This window comes from Molothrus aeneus, chromosome Z (assembly GCF_037042795.1).
Source record: "Molothrus aeneus isolate 106 chromosome Z, BPBGC_Maene_1.0, whole genome shotgun sequence".
Taxonomy (NCBI): domain Eukaryota; kingdom Metazoa; phylum Chordata; class Aves; order Passeriformes; family Icteridae; genus Molothrus; species Molothrus aeneus.
This window is the reverse complement of record NC_089680.1, coordinates 71,469,733-71,484,577: the sequence shown is the minus strand read 5'-3', so window position 1 is coordinate 71,484,577 and position 14,845 is coordinate 71,469,733. Positions and strand designations below refer to the sequence as shown.

The 14,845-nt window shown below is 38.8% G+C and overlaps 1 protein-coding gene across 2 annotated transcripts in view; it reads right to left on the bottom strand.

Annotated features, from left to right (window-relative positions):
• The window catches only part of FBN2 (fibrillin 2), a 123,011-nt gene that overhangs the window by 60,908 nt on the left and 47,258 nt on the right, over nucleotides 1-14,845 (bottom strand). For both annotated transcript variants that reach the window (XM_066568754.1, XM_066568753.1), the window contains exons 16-19: nucleotides 10,387-10,539; nucleotides 9,578-9,631; nucleotides 5,921-6,046; nucleotides 3,459-3,584 (exon numbers count right to left, since the gene is read on the bottom strand). In XM_066568754.1, the coding sequence (XP_066424851.1) occupies nucleotides 3,459-3,584; nucleotides 5,921-6,046; nucleotides 9,578-9,631; nucleotides 10,387-10,539 (459 nt within the window). The remainder of the gene's footprint in view (nucleotides 1-3,458; nucleotides 3,585-5,920; nucleotides 6,047-9,577; nucleotides 9,632-10,386; nucleotides 10,540-14,845) is intronic.

The window sequence follows — 14,845 nt, the reverse complement described above, 5'->3', positions numbered from 1 at the left end:
CCAGCCAGCAATACCTGGTGGTGGGGAGGGCTCTCTGCTGCTTTTGCAGAGAAACCAAAGTGGTCCCTAAAATCATAAATCACTCTGACACACAAAAAAAAGCAATCTTAAGTATCTACTTTATGTCAAATAATCCTCTGAATGGAAATGCTCTGAGACAAAGACACACTTTTGCTTCCTCTCCATCTGCCATCTTGCTTTCAGAAGTTTGTCTAGCTTAAAAAAAAAAGTGAGAAAAAATTGAAAAGACAGGACAAACTAACAAAACTGAAGTGATGTATTCCCCGTCCAAACAATCACAAGTGTTCCTCCCTTCTTTAAATAAGTTGCAACGTGAGAGAAATTTCCATGAGGGACCAGGTATCATCTGTGAAGGTACTTAAAGCTGAAAATGGGTGATTTTCATGTGAAGTGTCACACTGTCAGCTGACCTCACACAGAGGTTTGCACAGGCACAACCAATGTGCAAGACAAAGTGAAAAGCAGACAGGTGTCACTGTCCAAATCATCACTTCAAGAAGATACATGAAAGTTAAACTGCTGCACATTTATGGGAGTAACATGAGGTTGTCATGCCTATCTTTGATTTTCCCTTTGGCATTTAGCAAGGCAGGATTACAATCAGTTTCCTTCTAAGAAAAGACATCTTTTTGTTTCAAATTTTCAGAGTTTAAATGAAAATCTGACAAAAATAATTGAGGGCCACACCTGGAAGCCAATGTCCCGGAAACTACAACCAAAGAAGGGAGTAAGTGGAGATAGAGGGGCAAAACCTTTCAACACCTTTTGAAAAGTAGAGTCAGCTCTCTTGGCTTCATGGGCCATGCTCCAGGCCTTTCTGCATTTCATATACTTTAGCACTATGCTAAGTAAGAAGGAAAAAAAGAAACAAAACCCCAAGCCAAATAAATTTGGATAGCAATATAGTGCTATCTGATAATAGTGCATTGACTACATCCCAAAATTGCCATCCAGGAAAAAAAAAAAAAAATTAAATGATATTAAGTGCATATCAGCATTAGTGCACTGCTGAATCAAATGAAAAAGTATCACATGCACAATGTAAACAAGCTCCTGAAATTGCTTCCCTACAGCTTCTCATAATAATACTAAATGGTAATTTTTAAAAGAGTAAGCCACAAACCAAATAGATTTTAACACTATTCTGTATAGTAAAATAAAACCTGCTATGTATGAAGATATTTATTTAGGTGTGTTTTAATTTTTTTTTTCTCTTAAGTGAAGTGAGTGTACATTGTAAACGTCAGAGAAAGAAAAATTGAAACAGTCCACTGTACATTCCTGGAAATGAACTTCAAAGCACATCTGGTTTACATTTAACTAGTTATGTCACTGGAAACACAAACTAAACCATGGAGCTTGTCATAAAAATCTCAACTTTCATAGACTCTGGTGCCTCAAACAAGTCTCCTACTCCTCGCAACAAACTGATAAAAAATTTCAACTGAACTACAAACAAAACAAGAATTTTGTTGTTTCTTCAGAGAAGAAGAGAGTCTTGCTGATGAGAGTCATATTAAAAATTTCTTGGTGACTAAGAAGCATCAGAGCATTTTCAGTGCTCAACACAGAGCTCCTGACTACAGCAGGTTTTTACAACCAGTGAACTTACAACTCCAAAACGAATTATGAGAAACAGGATTTGTGCAGAAAGAGAGTAATTTCTTTCTCTGCTGCCAACCCAGCATTGCTACTGCCTAGCCAATGTGAGTAAAACCACAACATTTAATAGTTTTACAGGCACTTTTACACAAAACCCCTCCTGACCAGCTTTTTTTACCGCAATGGCTAAATTTAGATGTCAATTTAAGGACAAAGACTCAAGATTATTAATAATAATAGTGTTATTACCATTAAGAAATAAATCCAAGTTTACTGTTTGAAAATGCAGATACATTTTATTTCAACAGGACTGGCTGGGTTGTCTGCATTCTGGCTTCTCACCCATCCAGCTTTAGGTCAGTGTTTTATGCTCAGATGTTCTTGGTAGTGAGCACCTCCCCTGACCACACTGCATCAGTTTCTCTGTCTGGAAGATGCCTCAAGAAACATGTGCATTAAGGGCACACAGTAAACTGTTTTCACAGACAGAAATCTTGCAGTGCACAGACACAGACCCTGGAGGATAAATTCCTGAGCACAGGTAGGCACTGAGACAGCTTGGCACAGAAAGCTCTGTAAATCCATGAGGGTTGACACAAGAAAAGCCCCACTCTGAACAAGTGGTACCAATTTGTAACATTCAAAAAGAGCAAGAACTGACCTCCAAAGGGGTCCTCTGAAACCCACATGTATTAAAATATAAAGGAATGTAATTTCTTTTGCATAGAAGGAGTGAAGACGTTTTGTGTGAAACATGTGAATGATTTTATACTGCCAGAATTTAAAAAATTTCTACTTTCCTTTCTATGTGTTTGCTTAGCTGTATGGCAGTAACTTCTACATGATCAATAATAATAAGGAGCTGAGGACAGTAATATCTTCCACCACTTCAGAAAAATCTGGATGATTACACTGGTTCACATAACAAGTGTTTTGCAACGAAGAACTACAGCTTCCCCATCACTCAAAGAAATGCAAAACCATTTACTATAAAAACTTCCTAATGATTACAAATACTGAGATTTACTGTGGAACTAATAAAAAAAAAAAAAGGAGAAGACCAGTAAAACTGTACATCTCCTAATATTAATTAAGAGCTGGCACATAAGCTAATGCTTCTAATTTAACTTTTTTTGGTACATTTTTCCGTGTTTTTTTTTTTTAATAACTAAAATTGCTCATTAGTTTCTGCTATACGACATTTTTGCTGCTTTAACATCTGTAGTAATGTATTAACTAACACTGAAGTACTAACTAACATAAATAGTAATATTACTATTTAGAAAGATTATTTATAAATATTACTATTTATAAATATTACTATTTATAAATATTACTATTTATGAAGAAAGCAATTTGGATTGTACTGAAAAAATGAAGGACAATTTTAGTATTACTGGGCAGTAACACACAGGGTCTGGAATGCATCACAGATAATAGGATTTGATCTAGAATTAACTATCACCCCAGAGTGAAGGGAGAGAAGAAGGGAGAAAAGAAAAAGGAGACTCTGTGATCAAGACAGATGCATTTCCCTAAATGGCAGATGTGGTGTTCCTACTATGTGATCAAAGGCAACCACGTATTGTAGGCTAAAAATGTTGTAGCTAAGCAAAGGAAAACATTATCACATCAAATTAAATTATTACTTTGAAAGAAATTCAACAGCAACACCCAACACAGTAAAAAGCAGGGAAATAAAAAGAGAAATGCGGAGATTTATTCAACATCACAGCTCTCCCTTTTCCTCTGGTGTCTGCCATCGCTCCCGCGACGGTTTCGCTTTGACGTGGCAGAACAAGCAACAGGTCTGACAGGACGTGCAGGTTCCTCACCTTCACAGGTGTCTGTCTCCGAGCTGAACAGGTAACCCCGGGGGCAGGAGCAGCTGTAGCTGCCCGGGGTGTTGCGGCAGAGCCCGTTGTCACACAGCAGCCCGTTCACAGAGCACTCGTCAATGTCTGCAGGGACAGGAGACAGACCATGACCAAAAATGACAGCTCTGGCTTGTAAAGCTCTGGCTCACTTCCAGGTTTTTACTGCAAAGATTTCTGTTCTGCCTTTAAAGTTTTGGTTTTTTTGTTTTTTTCACTAGCAAACACAAAAATTAGATCATGGTTAGTCTCAAAAGAATAATTATGTTTTCCTACAATGACCCTGACCTTGGCCAAATGACAATGATCTTTGTCGTTTCTATGACTACACCATATAAACTAATGGAGGTCTATTTGCTCTGAAAACAGTATTTTAATTACTTCTTTTATTTAAACACAGGCACAGCAGTGTGTTAATTACTGTTCTCTCTTTTATGGGCTAAAATTGTTTTTGTTATCCATGAAGTGGATTAAAATCTATCCTGTACGGTTGATGCATGGCAGCCATCTCAAGAGTACACATACACCTCCCTTCCAGAGGAGCACTGAATTTAAAAAAAAAATGATTAAGACCAGGATATCAAGCACACTGACTAGGTACAGTAACAGAATTCCTTGAACTCCCTTTAAACTAAGTGAAAGTAATTCTAATTAAAAATAATGTGTCTTCCTCATTGCCCTACTATTTATTCTATGAAAGATGAAAATTATAATTTTAAGCCCTTTCCTTTAATGCTCACCACATGTTAAAATAACCAATGTGTATAAAAGAATACTGATAAGATAAGCCAGGATAAACATGACATTTCATCCTGCTTCAGGTTGTCTCCTCTTTATTGACTGCTTGATTTCCCAAACCTAATATTGCAACTGAAATCTTAAACAGATTTTTAGAGAGTTTTTAAGTTTAAAAATATAGAAGAAAAGTGAGAATGCAATATAACTACAATCTGGTGAATTTTGGTTACCCCAACTTCTTCAGATTTTCCAAGCTGTGCTTATTCCTGTAGGATTCAGACAACAAAGCCTAAATTTCCCCAAATGATGAATCCAAGATTTATGTCTGGCAGCCATAAATTTTAAAAAAGCTCTTCTTTCCTAACCTGTCCCTAATCTAACTTCATCTGATTTCAACCAAGGAAAGGAGGATAAATTTGCAAACTGACATTTTCAAGAGCAATTCTGAGCCTGTTGTCATAAAATCCTTTGGCCCCAGCTATGCAGTGTGATGAATGCATTATTTCATTAGAATCTCACAGAATAACTTCAGATTTGGACTGTAATCTGTTGGGATAAGCTCTGTAAAATACTGAATAATGCAGTTTATGCTTTAAACCCACTCAGACCTCACAAAAATTCTGTCTGCATTCTGACTGATGACCATTTCTATTTTCTGGCATCTCATAAACTGTGCCATTAATTATAATCTTTCAACCTTTTATCTGAGTGTTCACACTTAAATTCTTTTATGGAAAAATTCTATCCAGGAATAAACACATCCTCAAATTCAGTCAGCTTTATCTTTAATTAAGTAAATACATAGATTATACTAGCACTTACCCAATCCCAAGAGTAATTAGCTAAATAAAACCCCTTCCAATAAAATCCACTTGGAGAATGAATACATGAAGCATTTTAAAAAGAAAAACACCAATAACTTTTCTGCAGCAGTGCTTTTCCTGCCAGAAGGTAATATTTAGGGCTTTAGGAAGTAGCTAGATGTAAAGTTCCTTTATTCAAGCAGATGAAAGGAGACACTTTCTTTACTTTGTGCTTCCTTTGCATCATCAGGAAGGAATGTTTGATATGAAAACTGTACTGCAGCTATAGACCAGGTTTTCCCCAGCAAAACTGGTGGAGTTTTGCCAGTGGACAGGTCAGTAAATCTTTAAGTGCAGAGAGCAATAATTTACCAAAATAAACACAGTATTTAAGGACAAGACTTTGGACATCCTGATGGTTCCTGAGAGATTTCTATTAGCTTTTAATTTAAACAAACTTTGCCTTTCTGCTTAAAATTACAAGGCTATAAGCAACATGATTCTACAATGCCCTTGTGGTGTGACACACTTTTTCTGGATATAAGAATTCCCAAAAGAAAACAAAAACCCTCTGGATTTCATTAATAATAAAATTAATTAGATGGAGAGTGAAACCTGCAATGTTACCTCCTACTTACACATCCCAAACAGCAACACAATAAATATACAGTATACAAAAATGTACAGTATGCAAAATATACAGTAAGAGTAACAATTATGCAGAGATTGAGAAAAGTATCATTTTCCAAATTTTTTTGCATTTTGATTGCAGCTTGAAGAAGCAGATGTCTTGCGACCTAAATCCTGTCAGGTCAAACCAGCATCAACACAATGATAAATAATTCATCCACAATAAAAAAAAAAAAAACAACCAGAACTTACCCACACAATTGGTTCCAGCAGGATCAGGCTGGTAGCCACTGTTGCAGTTACAGCGATAGCTGCCACGCAGGTTTTCACAAATCCCATTGGAGCAAATATCAGGATCCAAAGCACACTCGTTAATATCTGCATCAGCACAGCAACAGAAGACAGTCAGGCACTGCCAGCTGTGACAAACCTGCTCCTGTGAGAGGTGTGGGCAACACCTGACTCACTGCATGCTAGGGCCCTCAGTCAGAGCCAAGGCACAGATGCAGCCCAAAGGCTGAAAGAGGTGATTATTCTCCTTTATTTGACACTAGAGGGACAAACCCGGAACACTGCATCCAGTTTTGGGCCACTTCACATGGGTCCACTCCTCAAGCCTCCTATGCCCTGGCACTCCTTGCTCAACTCAGCCCCAGAGTGCCCTAGCTTTCCCAATCCCATGCCTACACATCTGGGCAGCTTTCCTCTGTTCCTCACAGCATTCTTCCCTGGCTCCACTGACACTGCATTTCCTTCTCACACTTCAGCCTGATCCTTACTCAGCCATGCTGCTCTTTCCCCTCCTTGCCTGACTTCTTACACATGTGAACAGAGAGCTCTTTTGATCTCAGGAAAACATCCTCAAAGCTCTGTTCTGCTCCTCCTCCTGAGGGCAGTTTCCAAGGGAATCCCATTCACTGATGCCTTAAGCAACTGCAAGTTCATGCTCATGAAATTCAGGGTACTTTACTCTCCATCTGGCTCACACCCCTCAATTCAGCAGGAGTTCCAACAGGGCATGACCAATGCAGTCCAGGCTGCCATCAGTATGGACATCACTAATTAGTGCATTGGTTCATCACTAATTAGTTCATCTGTGCTGGTAATCAATAGGTCCAGTAATGCCTCAGCTCTGTTTAAACTATCACCTGGATTAAGAAATTTTCCTCTCAGAGTGCTCCAAGTGTCTCCTGAACTACACACAGCTCATGTCAGTGTGGCTAAATTCCCTCAGCAGAATCAGTGCCTGAGGTGCAAGAAGAGGCTGAAGGGGCTGGATTTGTTCAGCTGAAAAGAGGGATTATCAGAGGGACCCCTAACAGCACTACCCTGATTTTAAGAGATGATTACAAACAAGATGGAGGCACATCTTTGAGGTGCACAACGACATGGCAGGAGACAACACTTGCAAGATACAATGGTGGAAATTTAAATTAAACACCAGAAAAACAATTCTTCACCATGAGTGTGGCTAAGCAGTGGAGGAAGCTGCCCAAAGAGGCTATAGGAACTCCATCCTTGGAGATTTTCCAAATTCCCCCAGGCAAGGCTTTGAGAAATGGTTTAACTTTGAAAATACCCTTGCTCTGAGCAGAAGGTTAGGTTGGATCATCTCCAGATATCCTTTCCAACCTAAACTGACAGGGAATTACCTGTTGTTAACAAAAAGCTTGATGCAAAATACCCAGCCTGTGGACCCAGTGCCTGTAGTTTAAGGATCTAGGTAAGAAGTTATAAATTACTAGTTGACACATAAATTTTCCTAATACATAAGTAAAACAGAGGTCAAAACTACAGCATATTCAGTCCTGTAAGTACTTGCTGGAAATTTAAATTTTTTCTCAGACAGACAGGACAGGATGATGGATGAGTTATATACCCTGAATTTACAGTTCTATATAAAGTTTCTGCTGTAGTTGGAAAACTCCAAAATATTCATATGAACTGTAAGAAGAGGAACAGACTAATTTTAATGCTTCTCGCCTCTGAGGAAAAGAGGGTTTTTCAATATTTTCCTTCTTCTCATATGGTAAGCCCATTACTTTAAATAGTTCCTTTCCCAAACCCTGGAAAGAAAGGGTGCTGGCCTAGCTGTGACTTCATGAAAGGCTTGTTTTATACTTGTAGAGCTCAACTTTTTGCAAAGAACATTTCCTATTTAATCACAGTGCAGTTTAGATACTGATTTAATACATTTAATCACATATGCATTTGGAAAAAACCATGCTACCCCTGGATAAAACTCAATGCTATGGGACGCCTGAAAAACTTTGTAAGAAAATATGATTTGGCGCGCCACTTCAGATTTGTATTTTCTTTAGAGCAAAGTGTATTCTGTAGCTCACTAAACACGTCTGGATCTTGGGGACAAGCCACACAAGGAGTGACAGGAACAGAAGCATGAAAATTGGCTGCAATGCTGCTGTACAAGAGGCACAGAAAACCCTGTGTTTGCTCTAGAAACCTGAACAAAAGAGGACTTCAGTTGAGACATGAATGATCTTTGTCATGCACTTGGTAGACAGCACAGTTTTTCAATGTTTTAGTGAGAAACTGCATTTTCCATGTGTCCAAAAGGACACATGAACCACTCCATCAGGCTGCATGCAAATTCTTATGGTAGGATGCTGCTTGTTTTAAGTATTACTGAATACTGACATTAATTCTCTGAGATTTAGAGATTCTTCACTGGACCCTATATAATTCACTGGAAAGCAAACGGAGAGAATTCATAAATTCCATGGATTTCACATCATTCATACAAGTTTACAGCATGCTAAACAATGAAGAAAAAAATACGCAGATACTTACAAGTACTGAACAAAACCAGAATTTATTTTATTTAAGTCCTAGTTTTAAAAGTTATTTAGGCTATTGCTAAATGTAATGATGGAAGCTCTTATTCTGTTTCTGCTGCATAGAACAGGAGCTTTAATGCTGACAAGGATAATTATTAACACATCAGACAAATACCTAGCAATAAATTTTATGTTCCTGTATCCTCCTATTCCTTCTTCAACCCATTTTACTTATCTGGCAGCTGCAGCGTGCTTTGCCCCTACTTCACACCTGGCTCAGCCACTGTTTTTTAAAATCCCTGTCTCTGTGGCACTAGGAAAAGTATGTGGAGCTTTACAGTTCCCAATACTAAATGCAAGTGGTCACTTTCAGGACTTTTTTTCATAAGGATATGGTTTTTTCAGTTAAACTCCCTTCCAGTTTTTAACTCTACAGAGATACAATCTGTCCATGGAAACAATCCATGAGTGAACATTGGATTTGGAGTGAAAAACTGCTCTATTACTATCCCAGCTGACTGAAAATCAACTGCAAATGCAAGTGACTCCTGTCAAATGAGAGAGAACTGTTTTATGCCTAATCTGAAAAAATATCTAGTCTGAAAACAAAATCATAGGTCAGAACTCTGAAACAGATGACTTATTTTTATTGAGAGGGTCAGGCAAAATCCACTGTTCTAGAGAGTTAATTCCACCCTTTCCTCTAGACAACATTCAAATATTGTAGTCTGAGAATTAAAATACTAAAATTAACATATTAATCTTGAAGTTAAAACTCCACTGTAGTATGTTATCAAAAAAAAAAAAACAGTTCTGAGGGTTTTTTTAAAAAACTTTGAATCATTGTCCTGGGGTGACTTTATGATGCTGAATTGTTGAATTGTTAATCAGCTGTTAAAATGTCAATGTAACAACATTTCGATGTTATCAACAAAATGTTGTTAAATAAACAATGTCATCCACTTTTCCTGAAAGAAATTTACCTCCTGAACTTCTTGGGGGAGGGGCTGCTTAAATTTGCCTTCAAGAAAAAAAACACTTCAGAAATTTCCTCCCAAAATTTGCCCTAAACCAGGACAATCGTATATATTAGAGAAAATATGCAACATACCTCTTCCATCAACAGTAATGCCTATTCCACTGCTACACAGGCCATGGAACTCAGCTGCTCAGTTGAGGTGGAGATGTTGGGGAAAAGAAAATGTTATTTCCAGTATTTCACCTTCTTTAATTCTAAACTAAACCCACATGATTTTTTTTTTCCCCAAAGTAATTTTTCCACAATGTAACTCACAAAATGCCAATGTTCACATGAAATAACCATTTATAGATAATTTAGTTATCCATCCTGAACTTTCATATATATATATATATATATATATACACACAAAACCAAACTTAGATGACCAGAGTTAAAAACTCAGGTGATTTCTTTTTTTACAGTCTTGACATGACTGTCCTCTCAAGTTACTGCTTTTAATCACACTGTCACTTTTACTTGTTTTTTTTTTTTTCTAAATAGTTTTCTGCTATAATATTAATACTAAATGTACTAAATGGAAATTCTGTCCAAGATGCATCACCTCAGCTCTGTAGTCAGGAGATTTTTTTTTTAAATCAATTCCCAGGTTTACTTAAACAATTGATTCTTATAAAATGAAATACATATTTCTAGAAATAATATGGGCTGCTCTTTTAAGCTGTATTGACTGGAGCAGGAAATTTACAGATTCATTGGAGAATTCTGCTTATTCTCTTGCAAGAATTAATACTTATAGCAAACATTTAATTCAGGAACCCAAATTTACCCTGTTCCCTTTTCTTTAGGGCATGAAATAAATCAACAATGTGATTTCAACAAGATTTTTGTTTAAAGTCTGTATGTTCACTGTACCCCTTGAAGAAACAAAAAAATTTTACCAGAGTTTTTAGCAGGGCAGGGATGGCACGGCTCCCCAAAGCCATAGTCAGGGTTGGCACAGCAGCATTCAGACTTTGTCACAGCACCAGGGAAGGGACGGACACACAGCCCTTTCCTGATGCCCCCATAGCATGTGCTACGCATGTGAGTATCTAAAGAAAAGGACAGAGGAAGACGTAATTATTTCCTTAGGCTGAAAATTAAATGTATGCATACTATCCCAAAAGCTAAAGCCTCTTATTTTTGGTTAACAAAAAGGTCACACTGGCTACATCTGCACTGCCTTAATAATCTTGATGAGACCAAGGCCAATTCTCAGCGTGGTTGCCTCCTGGAGCTTTCCCCAAAGCACTTTCAAACCACCTAAACCAGGATATTGTGACTAAATTCAAAGGCATTCCAAAGGAGCCAGCAAAGGCGACCCACACCCCAAAGCAGCTCTGTAAATCCATCAACAAATATGCCAGTAAGAAACACAGAACAGCCTGGATCAGCATGTGGTGGCTGATTCTTCCCTTTGGGAAGTACCACAGACACCTCTGACTTCCACAATGGGTCCTCAGCTAGGATAACCCACCAGCAGCACAGGGCTGGTAATATGGGATATTATATTGGGATATATATATATATATATATATATCCCAATATAATATCCCATATTACCCATAATATCCCAAAATAATATAAATATAAATATTGGTATATATGTATTATATTATAATATGGGATATTGTACCAGCTACTGGAAGGAGGAGCATGGTCTCCAGCTGTATTTACAAAATCATGAACAGAAGTGCAATTTTAGCAGATTGTTCAGACCAGCATTTACGTGACATGACCATCTTAATAGGTTTATACATAAACAGGCACCAGTGCTGGTTTAGCACAACCAAAGAGGCCCCAAAATCCAGCTGGGAAAAGCAATCTAGCAAATTTTACACACAGCTAGGCAGTGAGGGAAGCAGTGATACTGTCCAGACTATAAGAAACTTCAGGGGATTTGTGATTAAAAACACACTGGAAGTTAAACTGCCATCCCTGGGGAGAGGCCTGGAAATGGTGGGCTGGATGAACCACCACTTGTCACACAAACAAAACACAGAACACCTGAAAGGTTCTTCAACCCCAAAGACCAGTCCAAAAATTAGACAGCAGAAAAATTACACAGGCCAACCACACATGTGTAAAACTCACCACGTACACACTGCCAATCTTACAGGTGATTTAATCACATAAATCAATTTGACAGCCTTGACCAGTAAGATGCAAGAAATGTCTTACAAGACATATCTCAATACTGACCTTTACAGGAATATTAATCTCCCATACTTATCCAAGAACTATGAGAATGTCTCTGAGACTGCTTTTTATACATTTGTTTGGGGTTTTGTTGTACTTTTCTGGTTTTGGTCTCTTTAAGCTTCAATGTTTTTTCCCATGTTTGCTTACAGGATAGTATTAGAGACCTCTGAATAAGCATAAGATTGGACAGTCCTTCTAAAAATGTATAGCTGAGAACTGCAGGATACCGATAAACACTCCTAAAATTCTACAGGAGCTGCAGAAATACTCTTTGTTTCAGGTACATTTATGGACTAGAACAGAACACAGCTTTAATTTATGCTCCTTGACAGTCCCCCAGTAAAACCACCATGCACTGTGGCCTGGACACGAGCCTGAGTGGACTCAGAAACTGAAACGAGTTTGAGGGAATCCAGACAGCTCCTTGCTTGAAGTATGACCCCAAAACAACAAAGGAAAGTTGCATGAGAAGCTTTACAGTGAATGTTGAATATCCAGGGCCAATCCAAATAAGAACTGGCAATTCCTTATGTGTTCTGTCGGCCCTTTGAGTGTTGTAAGCTGGCTCCTGTGTAACAGTACTGCCTGCACATAAATGTTTTCTCTTGCCTTTGCTATCCCATGGAACAGATAGTTCTGGAGCACAGCTACATATGTCCTAGATTTTAGAGGTTTCTTTCCTTGCCAAGAATCTAGGTGAAGCCAGTACAACTCGCTTGCACTTGACATCAGGAAAAGATTATGATGCTTGAAAATAGCTGAGCACTTTTGCACAAGAAATCTCTGTTCACTTACTTTGCAAAATAATTAGAGGCATCACATCCTTTCCCTCCATCTCAGACAAGTCCAGTTGCCACCCTGACAAGTTCTGCCATGAACAAAGGGGGCAATAATCAATCACTGCCCTATCACAGAAGGGGAGGTTTCTCCCTAGTTATATGTCTGAGGAAATGGAGAAGCAAGTCAAGGGAAGGAAACAGAGACTGCAGAGGGACAGAAGGGACCAAGGGAGACTGCAGAGGGACAGAAGACTGGGAAAGTGTGAAAGAAATACTCTGGAGGAAAGTCTTCAAAGATGTGGAGTGTGGGAAGTAGCTGAAGGAAGCTACAGATTTACTGAGCAACTGCTCTGCACAAGAGACCAAGTGCTCTCAGTGCACATCAGTGCTTTTAGTGAAGTGACACGGAGAACCTGGGGACAATCTCATGCCCAGTGACAGGAAAACAGTCTGACCTACACAGTCAGTGATTCACCAAGCCTGTGAAGGATGAAGAACCAAGCTGGCTCTCCCACAGCAACTGTGTGACAGGGAGAATGGACCCCTTGGGCTGTGCTACGAGCAAGAATGAGAAGGACAGGCTCTTTGTGGATGATTCAATTGCTGTAGGCACCTCACAAAGCTCAGGTTCTCTATTCCACAACAGTTCTGAGTCTGCATTTACTGATGACCCTGTGCTGCTCCCCATGTTTAGTTTGATCAGCCTTTGGCTACTCATTCCAGAGCACCAAGAATTTATTTTTTGCCCTGGATCAGAGATGAGCATTGTGCTGCTGTACCCATGGTACCCCTTTATGGGACTCTCCACCTGTCCCCAGGCATGGCACTTCTACACTCTTAAATTTGGCAGTGTAGCACTTCAATACCACAAAAATTATCATCACCACATTTGTGGTCAATATCAGGTGGAAAAGTGTCTGACCCACACTCAGGGAAAGTCATTGCACCCATCCAGGAGCCTTAGAAGGTCAAATCAGGCTTATGACAAACACTTATCCATTTGGCTCTACAAAATTACCAGGGTAAAATAAAGTTTATTTAGTCTATCCTGGATGGCTCTGGCTCCGGGCAGAGGTAATTAGAAGTGTCTCAGCAGAGAGCAAGCAATACTGTGTGAAGCTGGAGCCACAGCTCAGCACAAGTTCTGAGGTGATACATGCTCACACACAGAGCCAGCTGAGGTGTCCAAGCATGGAGCTGCAGCTGGAAGTACAGCCAAACCTAAAAAGCCTGCAAATATTCAAATATTGGAAGTTTGGCTCCAGGTATTTATCTAGCTGTTCCACAACTCTGTAACTGTTCCTTTTCCAAGCATTTGCTCCCCTTTGCTGTACCTTTTTTAAGCTTGTATAACATTTTGTGATTGACTCAGCCATACTTATAAATACTAAGTACAAGTATATAATACCAGCATTTCCTCTCTATGTGTACTCTCACCAGGATCAAGGTCATTATTCAGAAGTAAAACAGGGCTCAGGGAAAGAGGGGGCAGCCAGACTGTGGGCTCTCAGATTTTATATTCCTTGCTGGTTACCAAGCAGACTTGCGGGAATGCTCTTACAAGATGTCCAATTTAAGTTATTAATTTTCAAACTACCAGTGATCATCTAGCAGCCAGAATGTCTGAAAAGTACTATTTAGATCATGCAATATATGGAATCGAATAGCCAGACACAGAATTCCTGTAGTTAACACAGCATGTGGATTACATATAAACACACATGCACAATTCTGAACAGTGGACTGGCTTGGAAATTCTGCTCTCAAGTTATGTGTGAGGATATGTTGTTATGCAGTATTTGAAATTTGCTATGCTACTTTATGGCTGGAATAATTACATCATCTTTTTTTTAAATGAATTTTCCAACTAGATCATTATTCTGCTTTAAGATTTTTTGTCCTATGAAGGGAACTTCCTGTTGAAAATGTAAGCATTTATGGTAAGCCTTAAAGCTGTGCAACACGTAACTTCTAAATAAATGGTGTTCACAGATGATGGCCAACCTGTCAAGCCTTTTGCTGCTAGTACTGTGGCAACACATTAGGTAAATGAAAGCACAGAAAACTGAGTACTGTATTGATTCTTTGCAGCTGTATCACTGACAGGCGTAAAGATGAGGCCAACTTGGAACACAAAAAAGGTACTGAACAGCCTGTACTCAAATCTGGTTTTGTTGGTGTGCCACTGAGCAGTGAAATCCCAATATTTAAAACAGTACACCAGGCCTCTTCTCATTGTTTTACTTCTCAATGCTTTTCTCCAAACTTTTAATAAACCAGAAGAAAACAACTCGGCTACCACACAGGAGGGAACACAACTTGCTTTTGTTGGTTCAATCTTCAGTACAGTTTTGCCTACTAGAACATTTAATTTACT